The sequence below is a fragment of the Coturnix japonica genome, chromosome 3 (genome assembly GCF_054131305.1).
Source record: "Coturnix japonica strain WE chromosome 3, WE-NBRP24, whole genome shotgun sequence".
Lineage (NCBI taxonomy): Eukaryota > Metazoa > Chordata > Aves > Galliformes > Phasianidae > Coturnix > Coturnix japonica.
In genome coordinates this window covers 60,963,604-60,990,005 of record NC_140665.1, presented here as the reverse complement: position 1 = coordinate 60,990,005, position 26,402 = coordinate 60,963,604, and the positions used below count along the sequence as shown (strand labels likewise).

The 26,402-nt window shown below is 36.5% G+C and overlaps 1 protein-coding gene across 3 annotated transcripts in view; it reads left to right on the top strand.

The window, feature by feature from the left end:
- The window catches only part of NT5DC1 (5'-nucleotidase domain containing 1), a 106,761-nt gene that overhangs the window by 54,831 nt on the left and 25,528 nt on the right, over positions 1 to 26,402 (top strand). For all 3 annotated transcript variants that reach the window (XM_015858636.3, XM_085541803.1, XM_015858637.3), the window contains 2 exons: positions 13,309 to 13,483; positions 14,380 to 14,477. In XM_015858636.3, the coding sequence (XP_015714122.2) occupies positions 13,309 to 13,483; positions 14,380 to 14,477 (273 nt within the window). The remainder of the gene's footprint in view (positions 1 to 13,308; positions 13,484 to 14,379; positions 14,478 to 26,402) is intronic.

Here is a 26,402-nt window from a genome sequence, read left to right as displayed (position 1 = left end):
TCAGGCCAACAGCTAGACATAAAAACTCATAATACGAGTATGAGAATTTTAATGAATTTGTGAACGTTGAAGATACCTCAGTCTGCTGCACTTTGTGAAATGTTGTTTCTTGCATCATATAACTTTAGTACCTCACCTTATTAGATGCCATTTGATTGAAAGAGCAAAGTAGTTCCTGATGAGCATCATTCATCTTTCTGTCTAGCCACAGTATCAGTACTTTGATAGGTGTGCTATGTTCTCCTGTGATCTGCTTCCAGGGGAGCATCTCCTTATGTAAACTATTTGAACACTTCTGAAAGATTTTCATCATACATCAGAACTCTAAGGGAAATGCTAGCAGGAGATGTGAGGCTAAATAAAATTTTGTCAGGCTTTAGTTTTTAGATGCCTGTGTGACAATTAAGCAGGTGAATAATCTTTTCTATACAGCAACAACTACATCTGTGACTGTGACAACAGTTGGCTCTTGGGCATCTAATCACAGCAAACAGTTATTTTCTGTTTTATGTATAAACATTTTTCTCTAAATAAATTTTTATGAAAATTGAACATACATATATATGTATTTAATACAGAATGGAATTTTATTATTGTTGTTTGAGACAGAACAATAGTTTAGAACCTGTAATAAGTTTCAGGAGGGAAATGAATTAAAATTCAAATAATGCATTGTTTAAAAAACAAAACAAAACCCAACAAAACAAACTTGGCTGTGAGTAGTCTCAACAGTTAAGACAGTTAAATTCTCCATGAGGAGAAATTGCACTCATGGTAATGGAAGGACTGCAGCTGACTTCAGAGGCCTTTGGGTCATTCCGAATCAGAGCCACAACAGCAAAAGGAGGGTAGGCATGATGGTGGTCCCTTCAAGTAGGACCTCAGGATACAAAGAGTGGTAACATATTTTGGCCAAATTGGGGATAGTGAAATATACAGATTTCAGTTTTGGCTTCTGGTTCCTCAGAAGTAAGGTTATCTCTGTTTCTGGTCCAAATTTTGTAAACACAAATCATCAGAGAGACAGTTGATTTGAGGGGCTGCTTCTTTTGGGTCTTGTCTAGGTTTAGTCTCTAACGGATGACCAGAGAATGTTTTTCTTTGTTTGTTTTGTTGGGGTTTTTTTGTTTGTTTTGTTGTTGTTGTTGTTGTTTGTCCTGTCTCGTTACATATTTCCTCGCAAGTTGAAGAACTTTGCTTCACTGGAATATACTTGGCTATTCCAGGTAGTCTGACTTTAATCTGACACTAATGCTAAATGATGAAATACTGTCAGTGGCCGGGAGATTCCGGCAAAACATTTTCTTCTCTGTGAAACTTGCTCCCTCTGGTGGTTTAGCAGGGACAGTGTTTGGAGAAAAGGAGGGCTCATGGGGAAAATTATGTGTACAGGTTTATAATCACATCAAGGTAATTATGCTTTTTTCTTTTCTTTATGAAATTCATAAAATTATAGTAAAATCCTATGATAAAATAAAAATATCACAGAAACACTCAGATCTCATTGCAATGAATATGAAGAGCAATACATATACCTTCTCACATGGCACCAAGCCGTTCTAGAAGTAGGTCTCATCTTCCTTTTAAGTAATCCTTCTATTCATTATATTATTACATTGTATTTCCAAGACTTCTGCTTACAGAACTGAAAAATATATATACGAGGGCTGCTCTGAAAGGAGTGCCTATTTCGTTATTCTGACCTTCAATGTCAGAGGCTTGTGTTGGCAATATACCAAGAGAGGTTGAACCTTTCCTCCAATATTCCATTATGTTCCATTACACTGACAATCATTGACACTTACCGAACATTTATGGAGACCAAACAATGAAGGTGAGCACAGTGAGGCAGTGGATGATGCATTTCAGCAGAGGTGATAGTGGCAGTGGGTCATCTTCACTGGTGCAGATATTTAATAGCCATCATGCAGGCTCTTCTTCATCACTGGCAAAAAGGAACAGCTAATGGTGTTGACTATGTTGAAAACAGTATTTTATAGCTGAGAATTTACTCTATCAAATAGTGCTGTGTTATTTGTAGCTGTTGTTGTTTCTGTGGAACAAAACAGAAGGCATTACTTTCAGAGTAAAATGCTTGTTTCTCATATAGCAGTTCATTTAGACTATTGCATACGCTAAATATTATGTAATTGAGATCTGAAAGATGTCCTTACTGACAACACTATTGTTGTAAAACCAAGTTGAAATTTCTCTCTAACTTTGCATTTTTGGCATATTATATAACGTGATTATACATACATAAAATGTATGGAAAAATAAAATCTTGCTTCAGTTTATCAATGCAAGACATGTTATGGACCAGTTCTTTCTTAATACACAAGAAGCTGATATTTCATATTTTGACATTTTGGAGGTACAAAACATTCTCTACCCTAAATATGGCAGAAAGCATTGAATAAGTTAATTTTATTTTCTGATCATGAGCTGTACTGAAGGAGTGCTACAGTGTCAGAATTTGGGATGTGAGCTTACAGCTAAAATAAAGTTGACTCTGGAACACATGAGACACATTGTATAGACAAACTTTGTATGTACCAATTAAAATGTTTCTTGCATGCCCAAGGCTGTAACTCAGTCAAACACCCTGCTTATTGTGCTGTGGGGAAATACTGTAACCTCTTTGGCTTAGTTCTCTGCACTTCATGATTCCAGAGTGCTTTTCCCAGTCTTGGAGTCCTGCAATCATCTCTGTATCCATCTTGTTTTGTTTTGTTTTGCAAAGGGCATTTAAAGAAGCTGGCAAGAAAGGGTTTAAAGTGCCCCAGATGGGCACTGTGAAAGGTGTTTTTGGATTGGCATTTTATATGAGGCATGTTTCTGGACTTGCAAATGGTGTTGGAAGTTACTGCCTGTCAGTTGAGATGAAGTGACTGATTCTGTATGTGCACGTCCCCACTGTGAAATAAAACATTAGCCTAAACAAGGAAGGAAAGAAAGCAGATGTGCAGGTATAAGTTTGCAGCTGCCAGATGGCAACTGCTGAGATTGGCTCATTTGATTACTTGCAACAACCTTAGAAAGTAAAATGAAGGTAGAAGTAGGAACAAGAGCAGCTTGTGTCTATTGAACAAGTGAAATTTCAGTAACTGATGCTCAGGCTCTCTTATAATATCCAGCAGGATAAAATACATCAGGACTCTTATCCCACTGAAGTCACTACAGATTTTGCAATGGCAATATAAACAAATGCTTAAAAAGCATGCTTCTATCAATCTATGAAATATATTCTAGTAGAGTACTGTCAACTGTGTTCAAGTATCAATGGATATACAGCTTGAAAGTATGTAACCTTGAAAGAGGTTACTCAGCCTACTTGATGATGGGTTTTTATATAGCAGTTCTCCTCTTTTTTGTGCAAGAAAGCAACTATACAAAACGGATAAACAAAGGACTTCTATTAACTAAGTAATTGTGGAGAATTAATCAAGAAAGAGAACAAAGTTAAATGAAAATACCAAAAAAATATAAAGTGCATCTGTATGGGAACTGCTGAGTTGCAGCCTGAACCACTGATAGATCACCTGGGGAAAGGACTGGGTCAGCTCTGGGAACACAGGTGAAGGCAATCACCTTTTGCTATCACTTGGCTGTGTAACCATGGGAAGAGTATGAAGGCAAAAACAGAAATCCAAAGACAATTTTATACATATTCCTATAAGTTTTCAGTGCAGGAAAATACAAGTGTATGCCTGTACATCACAAAAATACATTTCTATAAAAATGATACTGCAGATTACATATTTACAAGCAACTGTATGATCACAATTTACATACCCAACTTTGGCAACTGAATATTTCATACTGCTGAAGAATCACACAACTTGCTTGATGATTTTCACAGAATCATGGAATGGCTGAGACTAGAAGGGACCTTTTTTTGTTGTTTTTTTCCTCACCAAGGAAGTGTTTTTCTGAGAGTGCAGTAGGATGGGGAGCAAATTGTGGCAGGGCTGCTGGTGAAGGCCCACAGCAGCTCCCTCTGCAGTTCACTTGCAAGGAGCACAGCAGGAGGATGTCTACCTCTGTAGTGAGTGGTGTGCCATGGCATGGCAGTACAGTAGCTGAGCTTTAAGGCACTGTCACCATGCACTGAAGGTGAGATCAAGTAGCTGTAGTCTACTGGTCAGGGGACACCATATGTTTCTTGGTGCTTTTAAAGCTCTCCAATTAATAGGCATATTTTCAAAATAATGTTAGTTCACATCTTTGTAATTGAAGTTTGTAGATGTAAGCAGTTTAGGATTGCTGGCTTGTAAGAGAGAATCTCTTCCAGGAATAAAATATGTTTTGCATGCTGTTGTTGAAGCAAATGAATCACAAGCAAATTCACTTGTGAAGTAAATAAAGACACGGATTTTCAGTTGATAACAAGTCTGTATATGACTTAAAGAGACCTGAGAGATTAAGCTCTGTAAAGTTTGCATTAACAGTAGCAGCAGCAGCATTTCAACTGTAATGCAAGAGAAATTCTGTAGTAACTTTGCATATTTTTATCAAGAATATAGCTTGCTTTACATTTTCAGGCTTTCCTGCTACTAGCTGCAAAAATTCCATACAGATATGGCCCCAGGAAGCCAGGAATTCTCACTTGCTAGAGTCTGTTAATGGCCTGAAATAACGAAGAAGTCTGTCCAGATACATATGATCTATCTCAAGTGCGTTACCATCTGCTTCTTGCAAGAAGTCTCTTTTAAAGCCAGAGTGCCCTCAGGGACACATCCACATGTATCTTCCAGAAGTTTGAATTTCAGTATCCTAGTTGCAAATGTAGCTGCTTTAATGTGTATTTCTTGATAGTTGCATGCTGGATTGCTGTTCACTTGAATTACTCATGCTAGTATCTCTTCAGCTTCTTCATAGGAACAAAATCTGAATAAAAAAAACGTGATACTTCTTACAAGTATATGGCAGCAGAGCTTGCCATGCAAGTGCATTATTTCGCATTAGCAATTCATTTCCAGTCAAAATAACAGAAAAGGAAAGATTAAATGTTGCAAGCATCCTTCTTCAGGCATTTATGGGGCGCAAGTTCACATGATTGCTTTTTTGACAGGTTTAGATTGTAATTGTGGTCTGAGATTTCCAGTGGATGAGCCTGAAATAGAGAACCAAATACTAATTCCAGGTTTAATGACTAGGATGCCCGCATGCAGAGGTATTGTAAAGTTTGAGTCTGTGTTGCTATATGAGGTGGCGAGGGTCAGATAAGTGAGATTAAAGCACAAAAACAAAATCATGTCAGCACCAGGGTTCAGCAGACTGGAACCATGTTCCAGCAAGGCAGAGACAGTGCTTCTGCCTGGCTTGCAAAATAGGCTTGTGCACAGTAAGCAACTGCCAGTTTGTGTTATTCCTTTTTCTTTTCTTTTCTTTTCTTTTTTAAGGGTATGTATGTCATCCTGTTGTAAAATGGGGGAAAATCTGGAATCCTAGAGAAACTTAGGAGCTTTAAAAATAAGGTTCTTTCACAATTCTGCTTACAGAAATCCTTTTGCTCCTCATGCTCATTCTTGGAATTAATTTGAACTAGCCACTGCTCACTGGGGACCTATTTTATATTAAGTGATATTTACAAGTTTACTTTTAATATTTTGGCCCTTGTTTAGATAACGTTGAAAAAGAAAATTCAAACTAGGAGAAAAAAGAATGCAGCATTGCCAGTGGAACACATGGAAGTTTTTTCTTAACTTTTAAATATAGATTTCCCCTAGGCTCTAACCTCGAAAATGCTTGTAGAGAGACTTGGGCTTTCTGACAGTGATTTTAGGTATAGTTGTGTGGCCCCTTATTTTGTGTATAGTTTTCACCAAACTGAATTATCTTATTAACAGCAAGAAGTCAGAAGCTATATTGCTGCTACTTGCTGCATTCATTCTCTTCACCAACCTACAAGCAAACTTTGTTTCTGACATAATTCTAGGCATCATTATCCATAGGTGAGGTGGTTAAATATGATCTATAGCCCCATGCATTAAATAACAAGGGGAGAACAGGCTGCAAACTCATCTTTAATACGTAATCACATTACTTTAAGTAACTCTAGAAGTTATCTTGCTTTTGCCTCACCACTGCTAAAGGGATGCTAAACTCTCCCTGACAGGTAGTTTTCCAGACTCTTTTTAAAGACCTATACTTATGAATATCATAGAACCTTTGACACAACTTTTCCAGTGTGTGTCAATACCCTTAAAATTAAAACATTTCTTATCTTGCCTTTGGAGGCATAAGCTCAATGCTTCTTGACTCATTTACTTTGGTCTCAGGGGACAGATTGTTCCCTTTTTCTTTTTTACTTCTCCAAGCGGCTTTTTACATGCTCGAAGACTGGCACTATTTCTTGTTCAGCTTTACCTTTAAGCTGACAAATCATCCAGTCTTTTCCAGATGTCTAGGAGCCAAGCTTTCCACATGCATGTGCTGCCCGTTGAGGATCGTTGCCTGTCTCAGTCATTCTGGCCACAGAGGGGCTGCCTTACATCTAGGAAGGTGGAAACCATCCAGCAGCCCTCCTGCGCCCCTGGGCCGGGTGAGTTCCTGGTGGGCAGTGTCCTCTATCGCTAGATGGCATCAGCTGCACACTGGACCTGAGAAATAACACCTGAAGAGAGTTTTCAAGTCAGGGAAGCTGGTCGGTCTCTCCAGTAGCATATGGATTAACTGTTTGCATGGTAAACAATTACGTACAGAAATAGGTTTTTCTTCCTGCCGCTGTGCAAGCTTCTTAGAGACTATAAACTACTACTGCTTCCAGTAAAAATATTTATGAAAAATTTAACTCCATTTTTACTGTAATAAGTGCCTCAGAGTACCTGTCTGTTCCTCTCTGGAGCCCTTTTCATTTGAGATCTATGGAAAAGAGTAACCTGTAATGTCTTGTTGGTAGAGTAGGACTTCTAGTTTGTTTATATTGGTCAGCAACCTGTGCTCTTATTATAAAATTTATATGGTGTGTACTTTATTTCTTTATTATGAATTTCAATTGAACATCAAGTTTAGCAGCATTTTTCAGCCAAGCCAGTGCACTCAAGAAGGCCTCATCAGCTGTATAAATAAAAATGTACTCTATATCTGACTTCCTGTCAAGTTAGGTGCCAGCATTTATTTCTGACCACAGCAGCATCCATTTCCCACCTTCTTCTCTGTATTCTCCTGCACTAGTCTGTTGAACTAAACTAAATAATTTCTTCCTTCTGTCCTGAATTGTTTTGTTGTTTTTTTGGTTTTTGTTTTTTTTAGCTAGGGAAATGTATTTTAACTGTGTGTCTGTTGACCCAAGATATACTCTTAATAGGCATTCAAAACAGTACCAGCCTTTCTATCAGCCCAAGAGTAACAGCAGCCACTCTTGGTTTCCTTCAGAGAATTTCTAAATATTCAACCTCCTTTTAGTTTGAAGCCTATCTTCAGATCCCAGAGCATTTAAATTTTTGCAGTATGCTTCTCATAAACCAGAGGAGTAGAAAACAAGTAATAGAGGAAATGACTATGAGATATTTGAAGAGATGGCATTTTGTGCGAGTTCTTCTGAAGTGTTGTGCTCGGTATATTAAATATTTATATAGCCCTACAGTCACTGTTAATCCAAACAGTTGTGTTTTCTCTAGCCTTATAGTTACTTTTTCAAAATTTATCAAGGTGAACATATGGACTTGTCACCACTGGAAAATGTTATTTACTAAAATAATAAACTATTTTAGCAATTATATTTGTGTGCCTGACCAGAGCTGGGTGTTGCTAAAAAATACTGAGAAAATTGATATTATGTGAGCTGTAAACATTTGCTTTTGCAGCTACACAGGTAAACAAGGCACATGAAGAATCAGACTATCAGATCATCTTGTATTTCCACTGGTAAAATGCAGTTTGTTCAAAACTGAAGTGTTACATCTGATGAATACATTTTGCAATCTTGAAAATCATTATTTTTCTGTGAACATCAGAGGAAAAGTTTTCTAGTTAATTTCACATGATATGCAGATAGAGGTTTCTGGAAATATATTACTACAACTAATCATTTTTCATCCTGGTCTATTTTTTTTTGTCTTCCTGTTTCCCGGATCCTCCTTTCTGTCTGATATGTCTTTTTTTTTTTTTTTTTTTTTTCCACATCTGTCTTCTGGGGGAAAGAGAAGGATGATTTATTGCTTCCTGCTGTTCTCTGTTCCTGATACCTGCCTGAGGCAAAGCCTCCAGAATGTAATATTTTTACCCCATCATCCCTGCTTTGCACTTCTCCTTTATTATCTTGCTTTATGCTAACACTTCTTTCTCTCTGGCTCTCATTTTGCTTCTACTACTCCTCCTACTCCATCTTAAAGGAAAGGAGATGAAGATGAGTTGGCTAATACAAATTTAGCCATTATCCTCTTTTTGCTGTACTTCTTTTCATTAGCAGGAAAGTAAATTATCTTGTGAATTATTTTGTAATGATGGTAGTTTTCTTGTGTATCTGTTGAGTGTTCATCTTAGATGCTGGAAATGTTTCAATGGGAAAAGAAGCCAACATCAATAGTGAAAGAACGGTCTTTGTGTTCACTCTAAAATCTTGAAGTGCCTTAAGACACTGGAAAAGCAATACACAATATAGTGGAAAGCAGTATACAGTGAACATAGTTGTCTGCATCATTATCATTTACATATAGTAAGACTTCACTTCAACTCCTTCCTGTTTATGAAATAAATGTACAAGCCTGCATTCAGACTAAAATTAGGAAAGAGATATAAATCCTTACTTGTTTCAGGGTTGCAGAGAATCTAGCTATGGATATTGATAGCTAAGCTATCAAGTTGCCTTTGAATTTAAAACAGTAAAGTCACATGCCAAATACTACTTTCTTTGTAAGAATGGTTAGTTATAAAGCCAGTAAATACAAGCTACAAATTGGCAGCAGGAAGTTTATTTTTCTTGGCTGAATTCTAAGGATTTTTTTCAGCCTCATACCTCTCTACTTAGCTAAACCATACAAATAGTGGTTAAATTCTTTTATATTCAATCAAGTAGCTGCCCCTTAGAATTAGTAACAATTCTGAAAAATGTACTGTATTTCTGTTATAGTTCTGGAATGAGACGTTGCCAGAAATGTACCTTCTCAACAATTTGTGTTTGTTTGTTTTTTAATATATATAACCAAATAACAGTTAAGAGATGAAAACTGCATTGTCCCAGTAATGCAAAGTACAGACTTTGAGCCCAAAGGACTCTAGAACCAGTGGGGTGTAAACTGACCCTGCCAAAGGAAAGTGCTGTAGTGAAGAGCACAAAAGAAAGTAAGAACTGTGTCTCCCCATGTTAATGTATTGCATTGGAACATCAAATAGTATATTTGAATATCATAATTTTGTGACTGTATTAGAGGAGGCTGATTGGATTAAAGCCTGGACTGTTGTCTGTGCTGAAGGACTTCTGCCAGTCCGTGCAAGCACTGTGCAAGCTCTTTCTGAGTTTGGTCTGAGAGAATCACATTTCAGGTATATACAACTCCCATCACAGCTGTATTACAAGCAGTTAATTTCCATGGCAAGAAGTGCAAGGGACATCTTGATCTATCGTCATGATCAGATTAGACAAGAAAAAACGAACCTCAAACTAGATGTTGAAGGAACTTCTGATAATTTATACAGAGGAAATTATATTACTTAGAAAATGTGACATGAAGTAGATCTGATAAGAAGATCTGAAGCAGTTTCTGGCAGCATCTTATTATGTGGCAGTTCTAGACAACCTTTTAATTGGTTATGTTTCTATCTTCTGCTTAAAATGGAAACATTTTCTGGAAAGAAAAAAAATGAATTGTGAGGACAATTACTGTTTTTGAAAGGGTATTTGAAGGGTGATTATTTAGCCCTGCGGAGGTTAATTGCCAATGCATTATCCTAGGCTGTATTTCAGAGAATTCACAAAGCTGATTAGAAACAAGAATGCAATATGAAAAATTGCATTTGTTCCCTGGCAATGCAGAACAACAGCAAGAAATGACAAAGTTGTGCATACAATACATAGAAGTTTGCTTTCTGCTCCATATTTTTTGAATAAGTTCTTCTATTAAGTTATATGAGGGTAAATATGTTGATTAAGTTGATAATTACAGTCCTCTTGTTTCCACTACATATAGACATTTGAGGTAGAAGTTGTTTTCCTTTCATTAACTTGTGCATGCATATTAATACATGTCAGTATCCATAAAGCCACATGTCCAGGGATATCTATAAAATGGATAAAATTGTGGAGACTTTATTTTAAGCAGTGTGCAGGTAGCAAGAGGTCAGTTGTAGATCTGGTGGTCACCATTAGTCCTCCATTATGACAGTGAACTTGAGGGCCACCAAAGCTTCTCTAAAGGGGGCTCATAGTTCCATTTTAAAGGAGTTTTGAAACTTGGATGCTCCATGAGAGTTACTGCAGAGTTGACACATTACTAGACAAACAGTTCTTGAGAAATAAGTAATTACTTTTCTACTTCTCAGGAAGAGAGTTGCATGACAGTAGCAGAAAACCATTTATTACCATTAGCTTCCTTTCTCCTCTCCTGTATTAACACTGATTAAAAAAAAAAAAAATCCAATTGCTTACTCTGTTCAGCATAACTTTATTATTATTTTATGCTTTTAAGTTTTTTCTAAGGAAAAATAAAGTACAGTGTGTGGTATAGTGATTAGAAGTACATGGGGGGAAAAAATGCTTCATTTCTCACCACTGAATAATTTCATTTGACTGTGACAGCTTAACATTCCTCCATTACATAGTTAAATTTTCTCAGCTCTACCAGCAAGGTGCCTCTGGCTCTGCTGTCTTCCTCATCACTTGCCCTTGGCCTGAGATAATGAACAAGATTTTCAGGGTTTATTTTATCTGGATTTCAATAAAATCTTGCAAGCTTTTGTGATTAAACTTCTCTATTAGGAGTATATATGCAAGTAACATGTTTTCACCAGATTCAATACTATGTTAGGAATTAAGTTAAATCTACTTTTTCTGCACCATGTTTGCCTAATTACAGTAGAGTGTGTGTTAATGAGGGTTATTCCAAGGTATCACTGCCTGATAACAGCAAGCAGCCCAGAGGCAAATTCCAGATCCCAGTGTTGAGAACTGATTTATTGCCTGTCTGCAATTAACAACTGGGCTTAAGGGTCTGGACAGAAAAGTAAAATAAGACTCTCTTTCAGCTCATATGTTGAATCTAGCCTTGATGACCTTTTCCACTTAAGGTGAAACTAAAAGATGAGGTAGCACAGATTTATTATGCCACAAATACTTCACAGTGTATGGAGAAAGAGGACAGTGATGCTTAAATTTACTCAAAGGCCTTACATTAGTTACACTTCAAAGAATGAGAGAGAGACATTTGGTAGGGAAACTTTCCTCAGTGTTAAACAAACAAACAAACAAACAAACAAAAAACTGCATATTTAAATGAACTTTACCATCTTTCCCTGATTATTTGAACCTGTGGGAGCTAGTGACAAAACTGCTTTATTTGTGTCTCCATTCATTCTTTTGTAATATGTATTTTCTCGGGGGAGGGGAGGAAAGGAAAGAAAGAAGAAAACTTAGCATAGTTCATAAAATACGGCTATTAATGATAATTCTGAAGAGGAAAAGCATGTTCTGCTACTAAAAACTTCGTTGTTGATCCCAAATAGTATTCATGTTCCAGGAAAGGGGGTAAAAACATTTTCCACAGGAAACCTTCCTTGGTAGATCTGCTTTGTTTAATCAAAAAAGCCAATGCTCTTGGCTAGATCTCAAGACAAACATTGTGGTATCCCATGGAGCTAGCTGCAGGAACATGCTTATATTCCCCTAGTGAAGGCTGTTACATGTCTTGACCTAAATACTCTGGAGTAAAATAGTAACCTGGTTAGAAGCTGATAGATTTTGTTTGAGGAGTTTTCCTGAGGTGTAGCAGTCTGCTCTGTAGCTTTTAGAAGGGCATCTGTCAAATCACAGTACAGAGCAAGACATTTTTGTCTCCTGTCTAGCTGCAGTGATGACATTCAATTTGGAACTTCTTATGGGAGACTTTTCTCCTACCATCTGTAGATGCTTGAATATGTTAACTCACACAATATCATTATGTTTAGCACCCAGTACACATCTTTCAGTCTTTCTTTGATACTACTGTTTCAACTGTACATATTCTCTTTCATTAAATAGCTAGAGTTCAAGTGGTTTAAAAATTATTTTTTCTTACTTGAAAACAGCATTATTCACATACCAGAAAGCTAAGTAATGTCTGGGATTTATTAAATCATTCAGCAAAGTTGACCACAGACAGTTGCATATAGAACAAATGCTGGAAGAAAAGTAATCTCACTTTGGCAATGTTCATAATACTATAACACACACAGACAGAAGACCAAATACTTGATGTTATTTCTGTTTATGCACTGCTATTTATTTCCTTTTAGACCTTTACTAGCTTGACATTTTTAGTCAATAGATAGAGAGCTTGATCAGAAAGGAAGTAGGTAAGCTTAAGTCATAGAGACAATGCAAAAAAGTTAACTTCCATATAATGTTGACATCTTGGTACAGTGGTTATGGGTTATACCAAGGTATATTTTTATTTACTTGATAAGATATTAATGAATAGATAAATTTTAATGCTAACTTTGTTATTCCATACTTTTAAAAATCTTGTATTTCAAGTGTATTTACAAAGTTCTGTTGCTGTGGGGTTCAGCTAAGACAGCATTACTGATGTTGGAAGTTTGGTTGTTCTTATCTTTGTATCTGTTCCTAGTATTCCACATACTTGTGAGCTTTGCCACCTTATTCAATCAGCTCTTCTCACATAAAATGCTAGTTGTGAAACGGCAGAAACATTAACGTGAGCGTTATTCATCAGACAATACTAACATAAGACATAAGTAACTGAACAATATTCTTGAGAATTTCATACTCATGATTTTTCTAAACATTAAACTCATTTTTAAGTCACAAACAGTATCCAAAGTTTGAGCAAAGGCAATGGAAGTCATTATTTGTTGTGTAAGACTATAACCTGAAATATATGCATTATTTACTCTCACAAGTAAGAGAACATCAAATACAATAACTGAAAATTCTATAGTAGGGAAGTCATTACAAACTTACTTCTGCTACAACACATCCTTTTGACTTCATTGTTTTTTGTTTATATTGTGTTACAACCCAGGGAAATCTTTAATCTTTGCTTTGCCTTTTTAAAATTCTATTGTTTGCACATGAAAGGATATTTGTTGCGCAGAGTAAGTGGTTTGTGACTAGGATTGGCTAATATATTATTTTGTTGTCATTTTTAGAGGACTGTGGGACATATTTCCCAGAAGTGAAAAATCATCCAGAAAAATACTTACAAAGATGTCCCAATTCTGTAAAAAAGTGGCTGAAACAACTGAAGAGTTCTGGGAAGATTCTGCTACTAATTACCAGTTCTCACAGTGACTATTGCAGGCTCCTGTGTGAATATATTCTTGGGTAAGTGCAGTGTCCATTTCAAATAATATTTGCCAGGTGCCAGATGGAGATAAGCCTGGGCTATGGAAAGGTTAATTTTCCTTCCTTTATTTGTTATAAGTTATTTGGATCTTAAGTTTCTGGTGGGTCTGTCTCCTCTAGTAGCAAGGTACTCAAGACAAAGTAGTTCATGTGCCAGCCTGTAAGCTAACACAGCACAAATATTCGACATCTATTCTGGGCATCACAATGGGTTTAAAGACATCAAGAAGTAGGCCAATATGTAATTGGAGACACCATCTGAATCCCAATTTTATTTTACATTTTTACAATGTTATCTGTGCCTCACCTATCATAAGTGCAGGCAGTAGTAATATTCCTTTTAGCATCAAATCTGCACAGAAAAGTTTACAAATACTACTTCTCCAAACCTCTCCAGGCTATTCCTGCATTAATTAGCTCTGGTTGCTACAGGCTGGTTGCTAATTCAGAGGTCGACAGGAGAAAACTGAGAAAGTTTCAGTCTAAATGCTATTGCTACTGTAATTGACTACTTAAAATTTAAAAACAGTTTTTCCCCCTCCTACAATCAGAAGCCAGTGGTTAGAAAGCTGTAGGACACTTTTGGAAATAGAAAGAGAAGACATAAATGGTATAATTAGTGTTTCTGAGTGTTCCGAGGAACCCATAAATCCAGATTTAGAAAACAATACACCTAAGAAATTCTATTTAAAAGAAAATCACTTCACATATTCCTGCTGTGTTAAGGAATTGCACAAATTCCTCAAACCTCAATTGCACTTTCCTATACAGGAAAAAAGCATCACGGAAGAGGATGCCTTAATGAAGCGCTGTAATAGTTCTTTAAATCCTAAAGTATGAGCACCTTACTGAATTTAATTTCCTTTGCTTTTCAGAAACGATTTTGAAGAGTATTTTGATGTTGTGATCACAAATGCTTTGAAACCTGGCTTTTTCTCCCATACTCCAAACCAAAGACCTTTCCGAACTCTTGGTAAGTTGTAGTCATGGCTTCCTTCTCATCTTCTCATCTGTTAAAAAAAAATTGAGAGGACTGAACCAAACACTAACAGCCTGAATAATATTTTGAAAACTTAGCTGTGAAAATTAAAATGGATTCTACACAACACTGTCCTAAAGATAATAGTAAAAAATTCTGTTAAACCTGAAGAGTACTGAGAAACTAAGATTTAGAATGAAAAGGCAGATCTGTGACAGTAATTAAAAATGATACTGATGCTCAGATATTGAATCATTAATAAAAAACTAATTACCTTATTCATTGCTGAGCTGGCATGGTTAAAAAAAAAAAAAAGACACTTAAAGAATTTAAGAATGGCACAAATAAAATTGCAAGGTTAGAGGAAATTATTTATGACAGAAATCTGACAGTATTAAATGTGTTTACTTTGGTTAAATCACAACAGAGTAGACAAAGTGCCACTGTACTCAACTCAGTCAAAACATTCTGAGACATTTAGCATCTTTGACAACCTGATTGAATCATCAGGTAATTAAGGACGTAAAAAAAGTTGTTTACAAGAACAGCGTTTGTTGAACTACAAATAAGAATAGAAACATGGCTGAAGTCAGTTAATGTTTCCATATTCTCATAAATATCATGATTAAAAGCTGCTTTGAAAATTAACCTTTGTATCCAAAATAGGCTACATTAGCATACATTGAACTCTATTTTAGAATTTTACAACAGGAAAATCAACTGTTGCAGGCCAAAAGAAAAACTGACTGTGGAACTTTTATGGTAAAATTAAAACTAGTAGTGGAAATATAAGTTAAAACTGAATTTTAATGTTTCATCTATCCATATAAGTAAGTTAGTATTAAAAATGTTAAATGCAGTCTTTAAAGGATTAATACTACTAGGAAATGACATTTCTGTCTCCTTCAAGAAATATTGTGTAGAATTAGCTTAATCACATTATGTGATATTAAGTACCAATTTGCATGAAGCTATTTCTTCTGCGTTCAAATAGAAGTAGCATCCTCTGGAACCCTCTTGCTGACTCACTAGTTTTCATTTACTATATTTTAACATTGCAAAGATGCTCACATGAGGGTTAGTCACTCATTAAAATTTCATATCTGGAGACCTTACTATACAAATAGATAGGTGGCACAAAGATATATAAAGCCATCAGATAAATAATAAGCTGTGAGTGGACCTATTTTTAATAAATTTATATTTTATAGACAGTAGATGGTTTCTTCTGAAAAATGAACCTGAGCATTAAAAGCAAAGTTAGAGACACAGTTTGAAACAGTGGAGTGCTTGTTTAAGACTCTGTGATGTTTAGTGAATAGGAATAATTATATGAGAAAGTGTCCAAAATCGAAATACACTTTTATAATGTATCTTTTGCTGTCCTCCTTTTGTGTTCCTCACAATAAACATACAGCTTCAGGGCAGGCACTGATAATTTCACCCCTTTGATTTGCCTATTACAAGATCAAATACTATAAATGTACTTAAAGCACAAAATTTGTAAATGCTTTTAATTTCTAACACTTCAAGTGTTGCATTGTGAACTAGAGATGAATTTCATTCATCTATAAAAGGTTCTTGCTGCAGATTTATTAAGAGGAAGTCTTTGATGCTTACAGAAGAGAGTAAATTCTTTGCAGTGAATAACGTCCGAAAGGTGACTGTGTTCAGTAAACATTTGAAGGAGGACAAGAAGCAGGACAATGTGACAAAGAAGTCATTGTCTAGAGATGTGAGATTGGGTAACTGTTGCACAGAATTTCTCTTTCAGTTGGCAAATCGTTTTAAAACTAACCCATTTAGAACAATGAAGAATGATTTTAACTGTGCAATTAAAAATGCGTCACAGCTTCATGTGAGTTTCAAGATGTGCATCATTTAAAGAAACCAAAACACAGTTTGAAGTCTTAAAGGAATCATGTGACTGCTTCTTGTCAAACTGGGGCACTGAAAAGCACAGTATTTCATTATTTATTTTGCATAATTATCTTTCAATGCACCATTCTGTTAATGGGAGGAACAGCATACACATCTTTCTAGCTTTCTTAACAGCTACATTTAGTTTTATCTGGAAAAACAGTTTTTATACTTATGTGTATCTTATGTAGGAAAGCACATAATTTGTGAGAGCAGTATTATGCAAACAAAAAAAAAATAATTGTTCCCATAATACAAATAATCCATAATTTATCTCAGGTACTTATCATTCAGAAGGTTGCTTTTTCTTCTGCAGAGAGACTCTAATTAAGTCATGGAACTACTAATAACATCTTAAGCTATTAGATCTAAGGATCTGGTTGATAACATCTATGTAAATCCCACATTGAGAGTTCAGGACTTTCTAACTTTCAATTACTACATCTGGCTTAAAAATATTATAAAATTCCATGGTGGGTTTGAAGTAATACAAGTACCAAATATAGCTGTGGTTCATCTGAGAAACTGCAAAACATCGAGACTTTTATAATATTTGACAGCAGAGCTTTCTATCACATCACTTGCTAATGAATATTAAATTACTGTCTCGATGGCTAGTTCTGATATTGATAGATATATTGTTTGGAATGCAGAGTTAAAATGGAAATGCTAAAGATAACCCTAACTTCCCTGAAAGCCTTCTTTAAATCTGGAAATATAGGGTGTTCTCGCTTGATCCTGAATAGAATGTTGATATTCATTATTTCCAGCTCAGGAACAGTTACTGCCTATTTTGGTCAGATTTTTTGATTAGCTAAGATTGTGTTACTGATTGTTCTATGTTCAGTGTTTGAATGTACATATTTTAGAGCATGTATGATGATCTATCTTCATATATACATGCACAGGCCAAAAAAGATCCCGCATATTGAGTAGCAGCAGGTGCAGTATTTTTTTGGGGGGGTTGTGTGCCTTTCTCCCGTGCCCAGAGAAGCAAACTGACTCTCCTCCTTCCTGCAAGGGAGTCTTTGGTTTTCATAGCTCACTTTCTATTACAGTTCCAACCTGGCTACCTCATTGCTGCCCTTGCATTTCTATCCTGCTTTTGTTCCCTCTCCTACATGATGTAGCCCCCAGTTCAGCAAAGTCTTTTAGTCCTCTTTCGCCCTCCCCAATTCTCTTGGTTGTAAACTGCCATTTTAACAGTTCAACTGCTTAAGCTTTTTCCTCCCTCAGTAATTCTTCTCAGTTCTTTTAAAAATACAGCAAAATGCTAAGAACTGAAAATTAGAAAAAAAAAGGGAGGGGGGATACAGAATGAGGTAGGGTGTAGACAGTCTAATAATTGTTGTGGCCTGCAAGACGTCGTAAGAAAGAGATGGTACTATGTCTGCATTTTAAGTTTTCTTCTGCAACATCTGGGCTTGATTACTACCAAAGATGGAATACAGAACTGGGTGGAGAGTCAGGGTTGAGCCTATACAGCTATTTTTATGTATTTATATTCCAAGGTATTTCAGGCCCAAGTAGTGGGATCTGGAAGGAAGTGGCTTAATTTCCCTGGATGTTAAATGTGTAAACCATATTATTTTTTACACGACTCTTTTTATTTGAGACTTCTTTCTTTAAAGGCAGAAGAATAGCAAGATACTACCCAGTAAATAATACTCAGTACTTTTAGTAGAATATCTGTTAAAAAATGTGGAAACTTTAAAACAGATGGTACCTTTATAAAGGAATATAGCTTTCAAATATACTTGCATCATTCACTTATATAGTCTGCAAAAGTAATGCATTTCTTTCTGCAGAGGTCTCACTTAGCAGTTCTATGCAATGTATTGCCACTTTTTACCACATATTTTATGGATATTTTGTAAAGGAAAACAACACTTATAGCTATTATATAATCTATTTTTATTCTCTGGTTTTCAAATATAGATATTTCTACACCTTTTGACAACATGAGATTAAAACTGAGCCTCTCCTATTTCACTTACTGCCAGCAGGGGGGGCGGGGGTCAGCTATTTTAAGAGATGAAATATCTGGTGCTATACTTGTATAATCAGCAAATACACAGAATGGTGTAGTTAGGCTGGTGTCTACAGATCGCACAGCTAGAAAGATTATCACAGTGGATAGGGATAATTGAAAATAAGTGAAAATGCTCACCCATATCTTAGGCTTGCAGAAAAACTCCAAAGTGAGCAATCTCCAGAAAGAGTCCCTTCCTCAGTTGCAGTCCGCCCTTAAATGGGGTCTAGGAGAGGTGCAGCCAGGCTCCACCCCTTCCAGTCACACAGGTGAGTTGCATTCACCTGTGCTCCCGCGTCTGACTCATTGCTCGCCTCAGGTGATCAGTCAGGGGTTCAGGCTGTGCTTCAACAGTTCCTATACAATACTCAAGACACCAGTGAGAAGTAATTTTCTGTTCTTTTCTTGACTAGAGATTTATATCTTATCCATCATTTCTGTAGAAAGAGGAATGTGTTTTTAGGCAAGTACTTGGTATAGATGATGAAAGGCTTTAAATGAGATCTTCATAATCAGTTATAGATTCTGAAAACCAGAAAGGATTGTGGCAGTGCCTCACAAAGATGATGCCTTCAGTTGGAGTCCTTCTTTGGCAGCTTGATCAGTGCTTGATTGCATACTTTTGAAAGTAACCTAGAGCTGGTCAGAAAAGCTAGAAACAAAAGCAGCTTTCTTCCTTGTCAGAAACCTTCATTTGTTCTGTTTGTTTCAAAGTTTTGATGGTCATTGCCTCATAAAAACAAGTGTTAAGAATATTTTGATTCCATAGCAGAGATTCCATAGCAGAGAGGAAACTGAGGAAGTAATTTTTATTGCTATTTGGAAGCATATAATAGAATATCTCAAGTTGAGATGGATCAGTTGGAACTGACAAGGGTCAATGCATTCAAATCCAAAGGATTCCTGTTATTATAGCAGTGTTATAAAATGCTGCAAGGGGCAATGCTGCAGTTTGCACTGGTTGTATATTTAACCATTATTACAGCAATATAGTTAAACCTGTGTAATTCCTGTAAAATGCTATTGAGTAGTAGTGGATAGTAGCCAAAGAACAGGGAAGCCAAATTTTCCATGACAGTACTTCTTTTCATGGTAATCTGAGCCATTCCTTTCTGCTGAGGAAAGGAATTGAGGGATTTGGTTTTATTTTTTTCAGGAATGGGCTTTACTAATATTTGCTTCAGAAGTGGTGGGAGGCCAGATTCTCTCTGAGCCATTAATATATACTTGCCAATCAGAAGCTGGAGCTTTTGTGGCCAAGTTCAGTTTCTGTTTCTACAAGGACAGCACTGTGCTGCCCTAACTAAGGCAGTTTGCTGTAAATTTGGAGCATAAGTCATGCTGGAATGTCAGCAGATGTCCCCTCCTAACTGGCAGGGGACATACATGGCTATCAGCTGTCTCAGCTGCTGGATAGGGGACTGGATGCTGTCTCTCAGGCATCTTTGGCTGAGACCCCTGCCATATTAACCAGAAGAGCTACCAGTCTAATACTTCAATGTTTAGTCTGTTTTTGTAAGACTGAGACTTGTGGAATCCCATGGCATGTGTCAGTAGGAATTTCTGCCCAAACTTCTGCAGGGCATTGTCAACAATTCAGTTTCTACCACATTTGAGTATGGCTTAATATTCTGAGTTTTAGGCTGGGTATATAGTATTCTAAGACACTGTGTACCAGAAAGGAAAAACCTAGCCAGTCAGTCTCAGCTTGGGGAAAGACTGCAATGTAAACTTATTCCCTGTTGGACAGCAGAGAGGTCACACAGGAGAGCCTATCTACAGATGACCCAACTACTGTAAATGTATCCATGAGACGTTGCACCCTATTGACATCAGTGAATCCAAATGCAGGACATAATTTCAGAGGAAAATGGACCCCATTATTTCCACCACAGTTCACAAACAACACCTTTTTATTTTATTTTTTTTCCAAATAAATAGTCTTTGAAATAAGGCATTTTTTTGTTTCTGAATATGAAGATGAATGCTGAGCTGTACATTCTCCAATGTCTGTCCTTCTTTAAAAGGAAAAATAGAGTAAATGTTTCAAGCTAAATTCTTTATATGTTTGTAGCGTCTTCAAAGTGGCTCAGAAAATAAAAGGAATAAAACGTTATTCATCCAAAAATCAAAACACTGAAATAACTGCAAAGTGCTTCTGTGACAGCAGGGGTTGCTTCAGCTGATTACCTTTGATAATAAATAATATGTTTGGCTGATAAGAATATTACTGGAAGCTATTTCAAAGAAAGCTAAAGCTCCTGCTTTCAAAAGCTGGATATAAACAATATTCCTTTTGTTAAATCTGGAAAACATGTTTAGCATAATTGCCAAATACTCAAAAAACAGAATTCTTTGTTTATGACAAGCGTGTTTTCATTTTTCAAAAGGGGCTGCAGTGATTAGCACTACTGCAAAATCCTATTTATTGTTTATATTATATTATATTCTAGGCCTGAGTAAAACTCAAAACCCCATTCTTTAAGGTACTGTGTAAACACCTGGTAAGAGTCAGTCTCTGTCTTCAAGGAGTCCTCAGGCAGGCCAGATAAACAAATGGCTGAAAACTTGTACAAGCTTTTCTGTTAGTGCCAAGGAACTGAAACACAAAAAGATTGAATGACCTACCAATAATCATATCTCTGGCAGATCTGAATATCTAATGTCCTAACCCAGAAGCAGTGAAGAACTGTGAATTTTTTGCATAAGAACACAGAGTCCTGACTGTGAAAATCCTTTTAGCTCTTTCCAAGATTCAGAATGGTGAAATTAAGATAATAGAATTGCAATTAATTCTGATGGATTTGCTTTTTATAGTTCAATGATATGTCCCTTATAAGTTTAAGGAATTGGAAATACTAACTTGCTGTGTTTCTATACTTTTTCAAACAATGCAATAATTATTCAGTAATTGTTTCAACTTTTTGAAAGCATTAGGATAGAGCACCTTTTGGTTTTGGAAGACAGTTCCAAACCACTAATTTCTTAAAACTCGGTATTGGTTATCAAGTCACATTTCTGTTTAATTTTAGTGGAAGTAACTTTCTTCATAGGGAAGCATGTCAGCTATCTTCCTGATTTTCTGAATTAACTCTCCCAAGCCTTTATATTTAGAAAAGTTTACCAAACTTTTAGAAATTATCTTGCAAAATCTTTATCTTCTAATGATGCTTTAAATGTGGTTGATAAAGAGGTGATATCAGCATTTAGGAGGAGTGATTGTTTTACCAATAACATACAGTGGTGACATAAACTACGTAAACTACAAATAGAATTAAGTATAGTTTGTGTATATAATGATATTTCAACACATAAACCATGTGATAAGAGGGTTATTAGAAATCAGAATCAGTAGAAAATTTTCAATCATAATTTTAAACTCATTTTGTATTTTATTTTATTTCAGAATTTTAGCGGAGAATGGAACTGTGATACAGTCCTGTCTGGACTGTGCCAATAATACTGGGGAGATAAGGTACAAAAGTACACATGCATAAGAAACCAAATTCATCCAAAAAAAAATCAAGGTATTTTTTACAGCAAGATGAGCTACTAAAGGCCTGTCAGTCCTGTTCTCTCTTGGTACTGAATCCCCCCAGAACTTGATTTGTGGTAACTAGGTCCGTATTTCCAAAACCAAAAACCAAAATACCTTAATGACCAGTTCATATTCCAAACACAATTATGTTCAGCAACCAGACTTCTGTGTGTTAAAGAAATTGTTCACCAACACCTGAATAGATTATTAAGAGGAGAAAATTTTTTACTGAGAAAACATACTCACATGCAAGATTAAGAAGAAAAGTAGTCAGTACTCTAGTACTAGTCAGTACTCTAGTACTAGTCAGTATTACAGTGCCTAGTGATGCTGCTGATGCCCCATCCCTGTAGACTTTCAAGGCAAGGCTGGATCAGGCCCTGGGCAGCCTGATCTAGCTGTGGTGTCCCTGTTCATTGCAGGGGAGTTGGACTAGATGGCTCTTAGAGGTCTCTTCCAACTCTGAGGATTTTATGATTCTATAAGCCTACTCAACTTAGATTACATTTGTACTATGGTAGTAGTCTAACAGTATGTGATGATAAAAAAGACCTGGGATTTGCAGAAGACTCCTTACTGATTGTGAAAACACAATACAATCTGTAGAGTAGCAGAGTTCACATAACTAACTCTTTTTGCACCATTAGTAGGAAATTTTTTGAAACAGCATTGTCATTGTCAGTACTTATTCTTACGATTCCATAGAAAGTTTGAAATGTAAGCTCACTCAATTTAATTTACTGAAAAGATCATTATGTTGTAGTATTAATGATCAAGTAGCTTGTGGCCCACTTACATCAGATACACAGTTCTAGCTCATGCTAAAATAACAAAATATTTGAAGAAAATATATGGACTATGTATACAGATACAATATACAAACAGCATTCAAGTCTTGGAATAGGAAGTCTAGAATAAAACAACTACTATTTTTTAAAATATTCTTTCTGGTTATACTAAATATTTTTTTTCATATTCATTCTACTTCCCAGCATGCATAAGAGCATTCATCCAGGACTGGGCAGAAAAGTCAGAGCTAAATTGGGAATTTCAAAGGGTTGAAAGGAGCACTAGGAAAACAAAACATGTGCAAATCAACTAGTATTTTGAGATTAGGAGAATATACACTTCCTTCTGATCTGTTCTGTGCATTTCCAATAAGTTGGTTGAACAAATGTGTTTTATTTTGTCCATAGAATAGAAAAGGTTCAAATGGAAAGCTTATTAAATCACACAGATTCTACTTCTGTTTACAAATTGCACGTTATGTCTTTGATATATTAGTTGGCTTCTCTTCTTGCCAAACTTGTATCTGAGAGATGGGTAATTTTCAGAATTTTTTGCCATTCAGTTGCAAGCCTCCCCTTTAAGCAAAATTTCCAGATAGCACTGTAATGTCGATTCCCTAGGCTAAAAATCACAGAGGTCTATTCTGGGGAGGAAAGAACAAACAAACCAATAAATAAATACAAGAAATGGATATAGAAACCAATATATATGGAAAGTAGCCCAGGTATCTATTTTCTATATTACTCAACTTGACAATGAAGAGCTAATCAACAGTGAGTGGAGAGCTGTACAATTGCCTAAATGAAAATTCCAACACTGTACTCTATAAGGTACATCAGCAGTGCTGATGCAGAAGTGCCATCTGCAGTGCATGTGCTTCCTATAACAGACTCTTCATGCTGTGTTTCTGAATCAGGAGTGGAATTCCAGCTATGTTTTTATTGTGCCCTGAGCATAGGCCTCCAGAGCTGAGTGAGAGCCCTAAGGCACCCAAACACAAGTCTTGCAGAAGTGGCACAGGGTATATGGAAAAACCACACCTTCTAAGCTTACAAGTGGATTAAGGTCCTAGGGCACCATGGAGCATCTCAAATCACACCAGACACCAGTGTTTTAGCAACTGAATTGAACCGGAAAGTTCAAAGCTGAATAGAAAGCTGTGATCCATGCAAGCCTACTCTCATGCCTACAGAAGCCAAAGTCTACCTATACAGGATGGATTAACACAAAATTGTAAAATTTACCATGTGCTCTAAGACTCAGAGGAAACCTGTTTAAGTTTGGTTGGCAGACATTTAGCTTAAACTTCATATAATAATCCTTAACCCACTGGAATTCCACAATGAATTTTTTGAAGATTCCCTGCATCCCTGTTGATTGACCAATATGACTTCACAGGGGAAAATAATTATTTGGCATAGATTACATATGTGTAAGACAGAAGTGATGAAAGGGTTTTTTATTTTCTTTTCTCTCTTGAATTGCTTCGTTGTTAGATAAAGAACTTCAAAGTTACCTTGTGTTTTGATTTTTCATCTGTTTGGAAATTGGGATTGAGGCAGTTTGAAGTAGAGTGAAAATAGAGGTCTGTGTATGGTACATTCCTGGCAGACAGGGACTGGCAACCACTGCAGAAAGCTTCCTTTCAGCATAGTTTCCATGAGTCTGTATATGCTGGTTTTCATTAAGAAGCTTTAGAGTTCTCTCATGTGTTCTTCCAAAATTTCAAGCTTTTATTAAGGTTAGTTTGTAGAATTGTTTTTCACAGAAAGCACATGTTGCTTTTTGTACTGCAGACATAAGATCTGCTATTGGAAGCAAGTAGTGAATGAGGCTGCTTAGAAGACCTGGAAGTTTACTGAGAACACTAGGATGAATCATGAGGAAACCCTAGACTGAGCTCTCATCTGCTTTGATATCATAGAATCATAGAATAGTTGGGTTGGATGTGACCTCAAGGATCATCAAGTTCCAAGCCCCCTGCCACAGGCAGAGTTATCAGTCTCTAGATAGAATACTAAATCAGATTGCCCAGGGTGCCATCCAGCCTGACCTTGAACACCTCCAGAGACAGAGCATCCACAACCTGTGAGATGCCTGTTCCAGCATCTCACCACCCTCTCAGTTAAAAACTTCTCCCTGACATTTTATCTGAATCTTCCCTCCTTTAGTTTAAAACCATTCCCCCTTGTCCTATCACTACCCATATAAAAAGTTTATTTCCCTCTTGTTTATAATCTCCCTTTAAATACTGGAAGGCCATAATGAGATCTCTCTGCACCCTTCTCCAGACTGAACAAACCCAGCTCCTTCAGCCTGTCTTTGTAGGAGAGGTGCTTCAGCCCTCTGAATGTCTTTATATATCACGTCATATTTTATGTCCTATCATCTTCATATGTCATATCATCTTCTGATACAACACTGAATCTCTGCCCCAGTTTCCTAGCTTCTAATTACTGAGGCTTATGTAATGTGTAGTGTATATGAAGTGCTTGGGAGAACTGCAAAGTAAGAACTGCAGTAAATAGCAGGTGTGGACTTACGGTACAGTGGGGGAAATTTACGTGGGTAGAGAGTTGACTAGCTTTGTAGCAGCTCTGCTTCTCCATTCTTGTATAGCAGAAATAGAATATCAGAAGACACAGAGCTGAAAGCTCAGGAAAAGGTAAAATTGGTGTACCGTGTTCTTCTTCATCCTCCTTGCTCTTCAGTCTTTCTCTGTTATTCATGTAGGAGACAAGATGTCTTAAACTTACATATGTATACTGCATGTCTTTCCAGGTGAGGTTAGTGATCCCTGAACTTTTTCTCTTCATCAGTGAATGCATTCATTCTGAACTGATTCTTATCTGCTGCAAAAGGAATTTACATATTATTACTGTCCACAGATTCCAGGTGTCTCTGTGATTCTGCCAGACTAATGCTGAGCATTCCAAGATGATTATTTTTTTCTGGGATATTAGTAGTGAGAGATTTTATCTGTAAAATTCCTGCATACAGAGATCTGGCACAGTGCTCTTGATTCTGAGGAACAAGGTAAATCAAATGCTCATTTAGACACAGGGTGGTTTTGCAAACCACACAAACTGCATAGATAAGGAACTGAAGAATTATAGGAAGTGCCATGGGGATCATTTCTCTTTTACATCTTCAAAAAAAATCATTACTACAATTTTTTCATGTCTGTCTTTCCATTAGAGTGCCTAAACTTACTTAGCCAGGATGTAGTAGTTTCCTTTCTTCTTCATGATCTCCAGCCTTGTTATGCTGAGATTTATGGTGACTGTTTGATACATAAAAGTTCACCTCTTTCTTAGAACATCAGTTTCCTAATGGGTTTTGTGTTGTTTGTTTGTTTGTTTCATTTAGTTTATTAAATATAAAGTTACACTGTATCTAAGTTGGTTTAATACGGTTTTTCAGAACAGTTCACATTGTTTATCATTCTAATGTTCCCTGATGTCAAAGACACACATCTGGCCATGGAGCAGGTCTTAACAGGCATTTGAAATCTCTGTAAGTTGTTCTAACCTTGCCACCTTCTTTGCCTCTCTAATGAATTCGTCGAGTCACATATGTCCACAAGTCCATTACATTGTCCCCAGACCTCAGAACTGACCTTAATCTCTGTCACGTCCTG